Source organism: Apiospora phragmitis (assembly GCF_038363925.1).
Source record: "Apiospora phragmitis strain CBS 135458 chromosome Unknown utg000008l:1.0-3514335.0:1.0-3519231.0, whole genome shotgun sequence".
NCBI classification, from domain to species: Eukaryota; Fungi; Ascomycota; class Sordariomycetes; order Amphisphaeriales; family Apiosporaceae; genus Apiospora; species Apiospora phragmitis.
Genome location: NW_027117407.1, coordinates 1840847 through 1854104, shown reverse-complemented (window position 1 = coordinate 1854104; position 13258 = coordinate 1840847). Strand labels below are relative to the sequence as shown.

The following is a 13258-nucleotide window of genomic DNA, read 5'->3' as shown; positions in this document are numbered from 1 at the left end:
CGTTCCACAAGGACGCCGAAGAAGACAGGCGGGCAAAGAAGTGTCGGTGAAGGCGAATGAGCATGGCGAACGAAGAGCGAGCGGTTGGATGATACTACAGCCCGTTCTGACACAGGGAACCTAGCTAAAGGCGGTCTCATCCCGCTGAAGACTACACCCGCTAACCCTCCCCCCTTCTCCCCCAAGACGACGAGGAACATCGGGGGCACGACACCACGCAGCATGTGTACTCATTCGGAACGTTTTCAATCGATAAATTCGAAAAGAACAGGTGCACATAGAGGACTTAAGTCAGATTATGTACATTATCGATCAGGGTCTGACTTTGACAGATCAGGCCTGGGACTCGCTAGGGTCAGGGGCGCCAAACCTCCCATACTACTTACCATTTCGATATGCTTCAGGGCGGTTAACGTGTCCCATGCATATCATTACCATCTGGGCCGCACCAGCCAGCCTTCTCTTCACCCAGAATTTGACCAGAACATTGGATAACCACTAACATGAATACGATTAAGGTAAACAGAAACGTATAGTATGGGAGGAAATTCAATTGACAATGATACGAACATCATTAATGGATTGCACACCTACCTACTCTTGGCGTAATTATTACTCTTTTTGGAATAAACAGAATGTCTCAGGAGGGAATAGAGGCAACTTCTCGAATAAACGGTGAATCCGCCCCCTGAGACACCGGGATAACGAAGAAGAATAGCTGTAATAGGAAGAAATAATCCCCGAGAGTCGCTTATTATGAGACGGGAAGCGGTTTGGGTGGATGTTTTTTTGTATGTATATTTGATCTCTAATTCTGGATTCCAAACCAGCCCAATACCTCCAGCACGACCCAGAACACAAGCCACATCACTACCAGCCCCCAAGTCCAGGACCTAAGTAACCCCTTAGCCGTCTTGAACTCATCATCACTCAACACGCGATCCCCGAAGAACATGGCCCATTTCAACCCCGACGGCTCACCCGTGCCCTGACCCTGCCGGTCACTCTCCTCCCCTTCGCCATGGACGTCGTTGTTTGCTTGCCTGCCGGCCAACCCTCCTCGACCATTGGACCGAGCCCGTAGCTTTGATTGACTGGCGGTGAGTTTTGTATGGTCGAGGGGGTTCGTTGATTGAGGTTGGCGGCGTGGGCGACGTTGAAGGTGGTTTGTCTGGCGAAGGGGGCTGATTGAGACATGAGGAGGACCGGTTTAGACAGGGTAGGACTGGTGAGCAAGTCTTTGAGGCTGTGTGGATTGAATGGGGAGTGCTGTCGCTCTTCGGGGGGGTGTTGACGTGATGGGTGGCTTGTGAGGTGAGTATTGTCGGCGGCTAAGGGGAAACTCGGGGCTTGGGTGGCGGTGATTGCTTGTGAGAGTTCTGGGGTGTGGGTTTGGCTGTGGAGGTGTTGGGCTTCCAAAAGAAGAGTAGAGATCATTGATGTTGGTGTGGGAGGAAGAGAAGAAGAGGAGAGGAATCGAAGGGAACGAAGGCTGGCTTTTATAGGCCTGGGGAATGTCCTGGTTACAAGCAACCAGGTCGAACAAACCAGGAAGCCAGGTTAAATACGGCAAGAAGCCAGGTCGAGCACGGCAGAAAGCCATTTCAGAAAGGCAAGGAAGAGCAGTAGTTGTTAAGTTATAGTGGGCCGACTCAGACCGTTCCTCCCCAGGGCGTGTTGGCTTTGGGAAGGAGCTGTGCTCTTATGAAAGTTGTGCTTGGGTCGAAGCTATTCCCAGGGAAGGCATAGGTATACCTGATTACAAAACCCCTAACGGTCTCTTGTCGGCTGCTGCCCACGTGCAGGTGGACTTATAGCACTGACAGTCACACTGACGTAGTCTGGAGAGGATTTGTGTTGTTATGGAAGCCGTGCTCTATCCTCAGGAAAGGCATGGGAGTCACATGTATGCTTGGTTACAAACTCCGACGTCCTCCTGCCGAGCCCTGTCCACGTGTATTGGCAACGCTGAAAAAATTGACGTAACATCCAGTGCAGTGCCTTCCTTGAAACGACCAAAGTAGCCAGGGTAGGGAGTCATGATAGAGAGCGAGCCATGATGGGAAATACACACAACCTCAAGTAGCTGCAGCTTTGTAAAACACTCAATCTCAGGACTCGGTGCCTAGCACGGTCGGTATGCATGCACATGCGGTTTGGCTCTCCCAATCTCATCGACCTACGTTCGATAGCCTGCGGCGTCTTGACTGTGCATGTAAGAGATCCATAGACGAGCATTTTAGTCAGCTGGAGATATCATTATACCCCGAGGCTGTTGGTAGCCAGCCTTCAAGAGAGGCATTGTTGAATCACCTTTTCATGCCATGCACGTGTGCAGTTCCATCTCGGAACGTTTCTTTGCGGAAGGCGGCTTTGAAAGTGCTAATTGTAACTGAAGAAGGCGCAGAACACCTTCTGAAACTGTTTGGAAAGGAAACCAGACATGCCTCCCTGATGGAAGCCAGCCGGACCTTTTCGTCCTCTATTTGCCGCAGTCACAACATCACTCCAGATAAAATACATTGATATGAGGACTTCCAGTAGTCTTTGTTGTCTTGATGGGGACGAGTAGCTAATATGAAATGGCTATGTCCAAGGCCAAAATAGGATATCAATAAATGGCATGTAGTGCCTCATTCCATCATTGCCTGAACATCCTCCAATGCACCAAGGTCATAATAGTCGTAGTCAAGTTAGCCGCACAAGCAGCCTGTAACAGGAGAGCATGCGCATCCTCTATGATATCTATGGCGTGGTTCCCGGGTGCTAACCTTGGCCTCGTCGGAAGTCTTCGAACTGTTCTATAGCAATAACCATATCGGCTACGAAAGACTTTCACTATCCCTCATGCACTTCTGCATCCCACATTCGAGACGGGAGCTGAAGAAGTATCTGAAAGGATACCCGAATTGCGAGGCTTTCCGAACACGTCACCACAAGAAGTACGGTAACCTTCAACCGATCATCGGGCCACCATACACCAGTACAATATATTTAATCGTAAGTTTGCCGACAACACCAAACGGCCACGGCGCGCTGCTAACGCTGCCTCCTGCCTACGGCCTCCTTTTGAATGGGTTCAAGCTAGTTACTGGCAGGGCCCTGACAGGAGCCGTTTTCGAGATTTTGACTTTACAGGAGAAATAGTGGTATACGTGATACCACCCCCTCCATTCCAGCGCCATCAATCAAGTTGACTCGACCTCAATACAGTAAAAGATGTAAGCAATTATATTAAGCTAACGTTCATCGATATCTTTATCAATGGTCTGTGCTCCCCTTTCCTGCGTGTATCAGAAAGAAGTTGGCTCCAAGTAGTTGGCGGTAGCCGAGTCGTTGGTAATGGATTGCAGAGGGTGCTAACTAGAGGCAGACTGACGGTTCCTTTCCCCGGAAATTCGTATATCTCTCCGAGCAATGGACAAGTCAAAGCGATTGTATCTACACTTGATCAAACTGGGGATTAACCACCTTAAATTTCAGCGAATATATATCCGTTTCGGCCTATCACTAGCAAACTCTGCACCGTACACCTCAAACACGCCCACCCTATCATAAAGGTCATAGTCAATAGCGTCTGCTTCTTGATCTTCCTCCCCCTCTTCGCCAGAGTAACCGCCACTACCAGCAGCAGGACCAGAAGTGAGCAGAATCAGCCCATAATGGACCTCCAGAGCCTCCGTGTCGACCACGCGGCAATCGCACCCGTACTCGACGCACGGCTCCGAGGTCCACGACACCGGTTCCGTCTTCCACGGCAGCTCCGGCAAGCCCGCCGATCGTAGTTCGGTGTCTCGCGCTCGATGAACGCCAGCATGACGATGCGGCGGTTCTTGGGCCTTCTCGGCTTCCTCCTGTCCCCCTCGCCGAGTCTTCTCGTGGATCTCCTGCTGTTCCTTGGCGCGGATCTTCTGCATCTCTCCAAGAAACCACGCCGGGTCGTCCACGATGCCACGCCCCATCCGATTATAGCCTCTGTCGTAGATGTAGCACGGCGCGCTCGACTGCATCAGGGGCGGATCGTTGTTCCAGGGCCTGCTTATGCCGGCGCCCAGGAATGTCGCGCCCCCAGTGACGCTGGCTTCCCGCAGCGCGGAGAACAGGCGGTCGGCGTGGAAGTCCCGGGATTGGGGCTGGCCATAAAGATCTGGGGTTCGTTGTGCCGCGCGCATTTGATTTCAAGCCCCCGATCCACCACCCCGATGGAGGGAGAATTGAGGGTTGGGCCCTCGTGCTAGGGTGGCATCGCAGCCGATCGTCAGGGGCTTGGTGAAGTTCCAGTGGCAATACAGGAATACCTTAACGCCATGCCAGTGTAACCAAGACATCGTATAATAAACGCATTCCCAATCATCGGTATATACATCGCCACACCATATCATATCCCCGGCAAGTGACCAATACCCGAATCCCACTTCCAAGGCGCAGGCGCCATTTCCAATATGCCGTATATGTCTGCTGCTACCTGATTAAACCTGACAAGATTTTCGTCACAGGGCATGTTGTGGCAGCGAGAGAGCGTCTCGATTATCGTAGAAAAGGAAGGCCAATGTATCACCCCTGTATTTCGCAGCAACCATGGGTCTGATGAGAACACACTGTGAAACTCGGAGTCGTCGGCGACTGGCACCGACAAGGCCCGGGTAAGTACTTCCTTATGCAATGTGTTGGCGAGGTTGGACTTCGACTTTGCTAATGATTTTCGAATCTTCGCATCCTGAGGACGACCATTCATGGTGCCTTTGGAGTCCCGCCGCGCTATCTTAGGGGAGCTACGCGGAGCACCGGTTTGTACTTTTCGCAGCTGCCTTGTCGGTGGTAACGCCGGTGGAGATAACGATGACGCTGGCGGCGGCAGCTGGGGAGAAGTGAGGATCGGTGGTGGGTTGAGAAGACATTCGCGCGGATTGACACGGAGGCGGTCGTATCGACTATGGGTACAGTGGTGGGCACAGGCCCAGATGGCATCACCATTCCTCATGCAGAAGAGCTTCCGCGGCGACGCAAGACGATCCATAAGGGCGCCAGGATCCGTGAGGAACGGGTCAAGGAAAAGGGCAGCATGGAGCTCTTGTTTCTTCGGAGGGTTCTCACCCCTGAAAATTGCCTCGAGCACCGCTTCCATCCTACCCGTGTCGACCTCCTCCGGCTCACCGATCAGAAACTCCTTCGCGGGATCTTCGATAAAATTGTGACCTGGTAATATGATGTTGACCTTGGCGCCCTTGAAGGTATCCAAATAGTTCTTCATCCACCCACCACCATCATCGTCTGGGTCCCAAAACGAACAAAGCATATCAACCCAGAGATACCGGATCCCTAGGTGTTGGACGAGACGGACCGCGTCGTGTAGTGCGCTGGCGGACACCAAAGTCCGCCAGCCGAGGACGTCCAATATGCCGTCAATGGTGAAAATGCCGTCGAGCATGGCAAATGGCACCTGCGCTATCTCAACACCGCATCGTGGGGCTATCTGGCCCCGGCGTAACTTAGTGTCGCCCATTCTGCAGTGCTGAGATCCGGAATTTTCTCGCGGTGAACCACGTTTACAATCCAATTGCCCCCGACAACGAAATCCTGGATGTCGAGTAGGTGGAGAGGGACCCTAGAGGGGCCACCACCCTTGGCGCCCCCGGGGTTCGATGTGTCCGAGTCCAGGCATGTTTTCAGCGACCTGGAGGCGAAACAGAAGATGTGTTCATTGATTCCCATTAGATCTTTCGTTTGCGACCTGATTTCTCAAGTGAAAAAAATTATATGGAAAACTTCACTTCCTTCGAGGAAAGCTTTTGGTCGGGTTTGTTGAAATCGAAAAAGGTTTTCCCCATCCCGAATACCGCCAGCAGCGGCCAAGGCAGCATTTTGTCAGGAGAAAGTAGACCTGCTCATGCTTGCTTCCTCGAACCCCTATCCTTTGTGAGCCGAAGTAGACAAGTAACATGTTTGCTCGAGTCCATCAGGCGGCACTCGGAAGCGGTTTGTAGGGGAGCCAGGGAAACCGTAGGACAATGAAGACAATGCTGCAAACTTCCTCTGTCAACCACGTCAGATGATGAGGTCGTGGATGATCCTGTCTAGCCTGGGAAACCATGTCGGATCCTAGGAACGCGCCGCAATGATGGGGAAAACAACTGATGTTGGACCACAGCCTGTTCTTGTACCGGCTCACTTGCCCAGACTTGACAAACGCACAAAGGAGTCATCACGCCTCCTAGAGGTATCTGACACCTACGGCCCCAGACCCTGCCATATTCTCCGAATCAACGTATGCAATTCATATCCTAATACTCCTGTGCTTTTCCTCTTCGTCCTCCTCAACCGGACAATTTTAGGTCGAGTGCCGAGTCTCTAGAGGTCCATTCACTCCTGTGTGAAGTCTGGTACTCCGACTTCTCTGGGATAAACTGCAAGTGGCCGTACCAGCGAGCCCGCTCAACCGCCATCTTCTCAAGAACATAGTCCTCGTCATGCCATCCCTACTGCACGATATCCCCGGCTGCAATCACGTGTCCCACGATTTCACAGCGCCTCCGGTCGCGGCTCGGCACGGACCCGGGGCTGTAAGAGCTGGATAGGACGAGATTTCTCTGGGAGTAACCTCGGCTTGCTAGGCTCGCCCAAGTCGCCTGTTTAGGCAATCTATGAGAAGAAGAAAAGGAAGAATTGTGCATGCGCTACGTATCATAGCTCATAGCTTGACAGTCCGTTCTACTTTCCACCCTTGGGTCGCACGTCACCCAGGGTCGCCGACTATGATGACATAGTGATCCCGGCGGAACGGTGTCGACGGGGACTAAGCAGGCTAGATAACTGCTAGGTGGGCCGGGCCCTTTGATGGGCCACTAGGACCAGACCCTCGGCAGTAGAACATGTTTCTGAAGTACGTAGTCGGAAGAATTAGTTTCGTGGGATTCGAGATGTGTTCTTCCGCCTTAGACGGGGTTTAACGAGAGAAGAAACCTTGTTTTGTCATTCATCCCAGCTCGGATGGATATATCAAATTTAATTGACAGCCTCGACAATTGGACGTCTCGACCTTAACCTCTCTAGCTAGCCCAGGTTTGTTCCTCTACCATAGTGCGACCTTTGAATATTCCCTAAATAATCATCAGGCAGGCTTCTCTGATGCATGGCGCGGGCGCGGCAGCGCTGCTGCAGCATTGAAAAGTGTAGTTGATGTACATGAGACGGCCATCGTGTGTTGATTAGAGATACGGCGAGCTCGAATACGAGGTATTCCGATAACCACTTTCTTCCTTCATGACCTGATACGGTGATACGGTGATACCACCACACAGCCTCCTCCCGATAGTTTCGAGATGGTTGTAGTGATGAGAGGCTGACTAAGCATACCGCGGGTTGGGAGAGCCCCTCCATCCTGAGACAGCCAGCGCGCCGGCGACCCCTGCAGTAGTTCGTCGCTATGCTGAACCACTAGCCTGCCGTAAACTCCGTCCAACTGGCGACCAAGACGACTGTGCTTTCATTCGACAAGAAGTGCCTTCAATTACACTAGGGCAATCGAAGCGCTGTTTCAGCTTCTGCTCTGGCCATTCTGGGGATTCGAGTATCAATTGGCGGCGTCCCCGACCGGCACAACCATGTTTCTAGAATCAAAACAGCCGCTACAAGGTTAGCTTGACAGGTCGTCGTCCAATCGTCATGCCTGCCCGAATAATAAGAAAGGCAGTTGACGACATTGCCACGGTCAAATGACTTGGTAAAGGTACGTGGCGTGACGTGGCGCGCATGTTGGCGGCGAACATAAGTTTAATGCGACCAAACAGGCACTGCGGAGGAGGGTATATACCAAAGCCTTGGTCTCGGCAGAGCAAACAAGGAATTTGCTCCGTGTACCAAAAATGGCGCCATGAAGGCGCCCGGCAGATGGGCGCCCAAGGCCGAATCTGAGTGGGGGATGGTGCAGGGACCGTGTCGGATAGATGGATCCCCAGATGGTGGAAACATCGGATCGGTATGTGGTGAGATGAAAGGATGTAGGATCCAAGCAGTTCGGCCACGGATACGCGCACGCTATGCAAATCATGATGCCAATCCTGCAAACTGCAGCGTGTCGCATTGACAAAAACCAAGATGGGGGTAGAGTACTATTGTGGTAAGGGTATTGGTACCAAGAATAAGTGTAAAATCGTAAGTCTCGTATACAACAACGGTAATGCACTGTGAGCTGATTCGTTTCATCATATGATTCCTCCAGGAGGGTCGTAGGCTACTCCACGCGCGTTAGTTGAGCCCAGGCCGGCGCTGCCTGGAGCATCTGCATCGGCTGTGGCCGTGTTCGTTTTGCGCAACATGAACATAGGTTTCTTGCCTTCCTTGTCCAGTTGCTTGAAGAGGATGAGGGGCTTCTCGTCTAGGCCTAAGCATCGTTCCTGGTCGCCGTAGACAATATATAGTGCATATTGATCCCAGGGTGCATTGATCTGATACTTTCGAAGAGCGGCAGGGAGAACCTTATAGCAAGGGTCATCCATACTGACCCTAAAAGACTTGAAGATCTCCACCGAGGATGAGCCGGAGCCTGGGGTGTCTGGGGCCGGAGTCTGCATCCGACGTGGGGAACCGGCTGCTTGGACGAAGCGGACCCAGGATTATAGATGTGGTCGTTTTCGGCAAATGTTGACCGTGATGATGGAGTTGGCTGGTCGGATCGATAGGATCTCGAACCTAGAGTAGCACTGCCCATTGTGGGGGGCGAAGTAGGTGACGGTATGTTTGGAGAATAGCCTGGTGATGTGGCTTGTCCGGAGCCGTTCATAGCAGCGAGATGGGAGGACGAGAGGACCGCTCTCTCAGCAGCGCTGGCCGGGTCAAGTGTTTGCTCTACCGACGGCCGCTCGTGAGTAGTCTGCATATAGGAAGGAGACGCGTTCTTGGGAGTCGTACCCAGCACAATCTTCTTAGTAGAGTATTGCCTTTTCAAGTTCCCTCCCGATGATTGAATAGACGAGGGCGTCGGCGCTGGCGGAGATATGGTGGAAGATTCGTAGCTATAGCCTTGGTTTTCCCGGGCCGTCACATTGGGCAGTGGCTGTTGCGCATTCTTGGCCAGCCGCAGAGCTGGCAGCATGTCCTCACGCAAGCGTCTGTAGTCGTCAGTCAGGCGGCGCAAGTCTTGTTCGACAAGGCTCATCCTCTCATCTCGAAGACGGAGCTGCTCCACGAGGTGTTTGATGTCTTTCAAAGTAGCTGTCGCGTATTGAGCCTCGGCTTCGGCAGCTAAATCATACCATGTCAGCTGGGCTCCGTAAGCGGTGGTTCCCATCCAGCCAGTACTTACATTGAGGCACGTAATGATCGCTTTCTATGGGAATGTCTTGAGCTTTCTTCACATCGTAGACGCTCTTAAGGATGGTCAGGCGATGACCGACACTCGCCACCCCCATGGATTTTAGATCATCGTGCAGAAGGGCTACCAAGGCCTCACCAACAATCTCGTTCTCTGCCAGCCTTCCGTTAGCCAAAGCACTCGTGCGAATACGCAACACGACACTACCCACCTAGAAAACGATCCGAATATTGCTCCAAGCCAATGGTAGCGACAAAATCGGCGCATTCCTCAGCAGTCCACTCTGTTATGATGGTCTCGGGTAGGCGATCGGCGCTGCTCCGATGGCCATAGGTGGTAGGAGTATGCTCGGTCGAAGAGCGGCCCTCGGAATCGGTGGGGGAGATCTCTGAATCGGTCGCAAGCACGGGCGAGCCAGTATGCAAACTCCTCTCATACTCGTCATCGGCGTCCGACTCAGCGTAGGCAGTTCCCGAATCGAAGTTCATGGTGCCTCTTTGCGGCGGACTCTCGGTTGGATGATTCAGGCGGGACAGCTATACTCGAGTCTCGATGGTGCAGGGGCTGCTTTGTGAGGGCGAATATTTGCGAGCACTGGGCACAAAGAAAGCCCGGCCAATTGCCAATGCGAAACAAGCAAATAGCTGGCGAGCGCCGAGGCTGACTTGGGACCGGCTGATAGGTACTTTAAATTTCGTCGTGGGATGCTGGCGAAGGGGGGCTGGCAGCGAAGAGAAGGTGGTCGCACCGGTAGGCAGATTTAGGTTGTGATGGTGATGACTCCAGCTTGCTCTCTCCTTGCTAAGTAAGCGGTCCGAGGCTCGAGCCGCTCTGGATGCGGCCTTGTCAAAGGGGGTTGTCGATTCAAATTGGCCTTACGCTCGGTTGCTCGTTGCACGATTAGATTGAGTACATAGGCTGTGCGGAAGCTGCAGTGTGTGCGTGTGCTGCAGGTTGACAAATAAGTGGGCGAGACTCCAAATAAGCAGAGTTAGAAAGCTATGCAGCGCTAGATAGGCAGATGGAGAAGGGGGGAAGAATGTGTGTGAGTGATTATGAGAGTAGAGAGAATCTTGTCTCGAAATGCCCTCAGAGGCGGTGCAAGCAAAGCAAATCAAGGCAAGGCAAAGCAAATCCAGAGAGCATGGAAGCCGCAGCAAGCAAAGCAGCAGAAGCAAGTGAGAATGAATGGATGGATCAATCCAGGATTCTTGGCCAGACCTAACTGATCAATCAGTTCTTTTACTGTAGGTATTACTTACTGACCTAGCTTTAGCCGCTGGGTGCTGCTGGTGCAGGCGCTCGCTAGGTTGCCAGTTGCTAAGGTGTGCTTCGAGCTACCCGTTCCTCGCTCATCCTCTCCCCCACCTTTCTGCCCTGGTCCTTGTCTTCCATGTCTCTCTGCTGTCTCTCTCTCTCACTCTCTCTTGTTCTGCTTCTTGGCATCCGTCTCCCGCTCGTCTAGGGGGGGCCCTATGTCTTTTTTTCTTTCTTTTTTTGCCCATTCCACCTCTATTCCGAAGATAGAGCCGTCCCCCTCTCCGTCTCCCCATTATGCGTTCACCCCCGGTAGCCCGATCGAACTGCTGTTGACGTATTAGCTGTCTACTCTCAGCAATACTTCAGTACTCGTAGTATCAATATATTATATTCTATCCGAGCATGATCCCTGGTTTGTCCGCAAAATTGGTCCCTCTTCTTACTTTAACGGTCAAGTAGCGACGGTGCTGAATCCCCCGCCCACCAGTTTTACTGTGCCGGACCTAATCGCATGTACTATCTATCGTTTATTGATACCATATCAAAAGGATATTCGTACCTATGCTACCCAACATATTATATATATTGTGCTTAGCTTCCCCTTATTATTCAAATTTCGTGGCATTCCCGTTCTTGGTCAGCCCAGCCCAATGTCGACGCTTTTTTGTCTTGTTGATACGTAATAGATGACCAGTGCAGTAGGGTCGTACCGTTGGCGCCTGATTCACAACTTATATCCGCCCGCACTCTCTATTAGGTAGTACCCAATTGGCTACTGTGTCAGTCAGACAGCCGCCGTTCAACCAGATTGGCCCATTGGCACTCGATGGTTTGGGGTTTTCGGTTGATGATGGATGGCATTCTCGCTTGGCCTGCAGGCGTTTGACCTTGAAGAAGCTCCCTTTCCCCTCCCTTCCCTTTGCAGCCGCGCCAGACACCCGACATCCAAAGGGTGGGCAGACAGAGTTGTCGTGTTTGGCGGTTGATATCCACCTGAGGCAGAGAAATCTTGGATGCACGTAGTCAGTCACCAAGAATGCAACCGTTGCGAACCATCAATGATCCAGCCAGGGGATCACGGTGACAGGGTGACCACCTCATTTCAACGGCTTTTCACCATGTAACACTGGTCTCATTTGCGAGAGATAATTCCTCGCTCTCTGCGTTGTACGTGCCGCGGACCTTTTTCCCCCATTCTGCTTTTCCAAGCTGATTCGCTTGCCGCTTTCCGGGGCTCTCCCGTTCTTTCAACGTCCTGACTCCTCGTTCTTCGTTTGATTTTTCTAGAAGGTTGCCGTGCCACTTGGCATTGACAAATGGGTATGTATAACCCAGGGTACAGAACAAGTTCCCGCTGCGCGTGTGTATTACAGTAATATACCACTACAAACTGGATCCTCAACAGACGGCTTCACCCACATCCGGCCAACCATGTAACCTTACGGACCGAGCAACGATTGCCGCGATCAATAGGATGCAAGCTGGAGGATAAACCGCACTGCTCCAACGGCCTCTACCAACTTCCGCGGCAGTTACGCCCGCATGGCTTGTGTCAAGCCTCAAGCTTCTTGTTTCGTCTCATGCCTCTGGATCGGCTTCCTCAATTGGTCTGTTCATGATGGCTTCGAAAAAGAAAAGAAGCGGACTGACAAGCTGCAGGGGTTGCCAGTGCGTGTGGACGATCGTCTGGTCTGACACCCTGAGGCGGCATGTCTTCAGTGTTATTGGAACAGCCGGCAATATGTGAAATTTCGTGAGACTGCCCCCCATGCGTGTTTCAACTGAAGGTCAAAAATAGCATATATATTTTTTTCCTGGCAGGTAGCCATCTCCAGGATCTACCAGATTCGCTCATGGTCGCTTGTCGAACACGATAAGCAAGCAAGCAAGTGCTGCTCAGGCCAGTGCTTAATCGGACCACAGAGCCACCAAGACAGCTCGGTATATGGTGAATCGCAGACGATAGTCAAGTACGTTCGCAAAAGAAATGTGCAATGACTCGCCGCCATCACGAGGTGGCCATTAGTGCGGCTTATGGCGAACTATTCGAACGATAACGTTGCGATTTGGAGCACTAGACAACGGTAGAGTCCGGGTTCCTGCGTTAGAAGTTCCGTCGCCCCCACCCGCGATCCTATTTTTTTCTGTTTCTATTTCTATTTCTATCCCAGCCACCTCGTGGGCCTGCGCCGTACGTGTGTCATCGTGTTCGATGATACATACATAAAAGACAGACACCTCAACTGAACCGAAGGCTGTCTGGATCTTGAAGATGAAGACGTGCTTTGGACAAAGGCAAAGGACTGCCAATGGCTTGCTTGGGCTACCGCTTCTTGGCATCGTCCCTTCTCCCTTGAGCTCCCCAACTCCCGTTCTTCAACTCCACGGCAGATCATGTAGTTGGGTTTGTGAATCCAATCAGAACCCGGTCACCGTCCAATTGGGAAATGTATTGCAGAATTGTTGCATGTCTATACTTGCACATGCCAAGGAAGACGTTCTTGTCATCTATGTCTACCAGCCCCCAGGGTTATGTACTTAACGGCACAGACTTGATCGCCTGGCACCCCAACAAGGTTGATGTTGCGAAACAGCTACATACACGTTCAGGCAGGTGGAGCCGAGGCAGTCAATCTATCTATTCACTCAGCCAGACTCCAACAGCAAGATACGCAAATCATCGCGAAC

The 13258-nt window shown here is 52.1% G+C and overlaps 3 protein-coding genes across 3 annotated transcripts; all 3 read right to left on the bottom strand.

Annotated features, from left to right (window-relative positions):
- Positions 1-3479: 3479 nt before the first annotated feature.
- PG994_008990 (uncharacterized protein) lies at positions 3480-4172 on the bottom strand (the record flags this gene model as incomplete). The annotated part of the gene is made up of 1 exon (XM_066860399.1): positions 3480-4172. One exon carries the CDS (start codon positions 4170-4172, stop codon positions 3480-3482), a length of 693 nt encoding a protein of 230 aa, XP_066713988.1.
- A 206-nt stretch (positions 4173-4378) lies between these two features.
- PG994_008989 (uncharacterized protein) lies at positions 4379-5503 on the bottom strand (the record flags this gene model as incomplete). The annotated part of the gene is made up of 1 exon (XM_066860398.1): positions 4379-5503. One exon carries the CDS (start codon positions 5501-5503, stop codon positions 4379-4381), a length of 1125 nt encoding a protein of 374 aa, XP_066713987.1.
- A 2698-nt stretch (positions 5504-8201) lies between these two features.
- Positions 8202-9798, bottom strand: PG994_008988 (MAPKKK cascade protein kinase regulator STE50; the record flags this gene model as incomplete). Its single annotated transcript, XM_066860397.1, is given in 4 exon segments — positions 8202-8564; positions 8576-9240; positions 9302-9463; positions 9522-9798. The coding sequence occupies 4 exon segments, from the start codon at positions 9796-9798 to the stop codon at positions 8202-8204; spliced, it is 1467 nt and encodes a 488-aa protein (XP_066713986.1).
- Positions 9799-13258: the final 3460 nt, after the last annotated feature.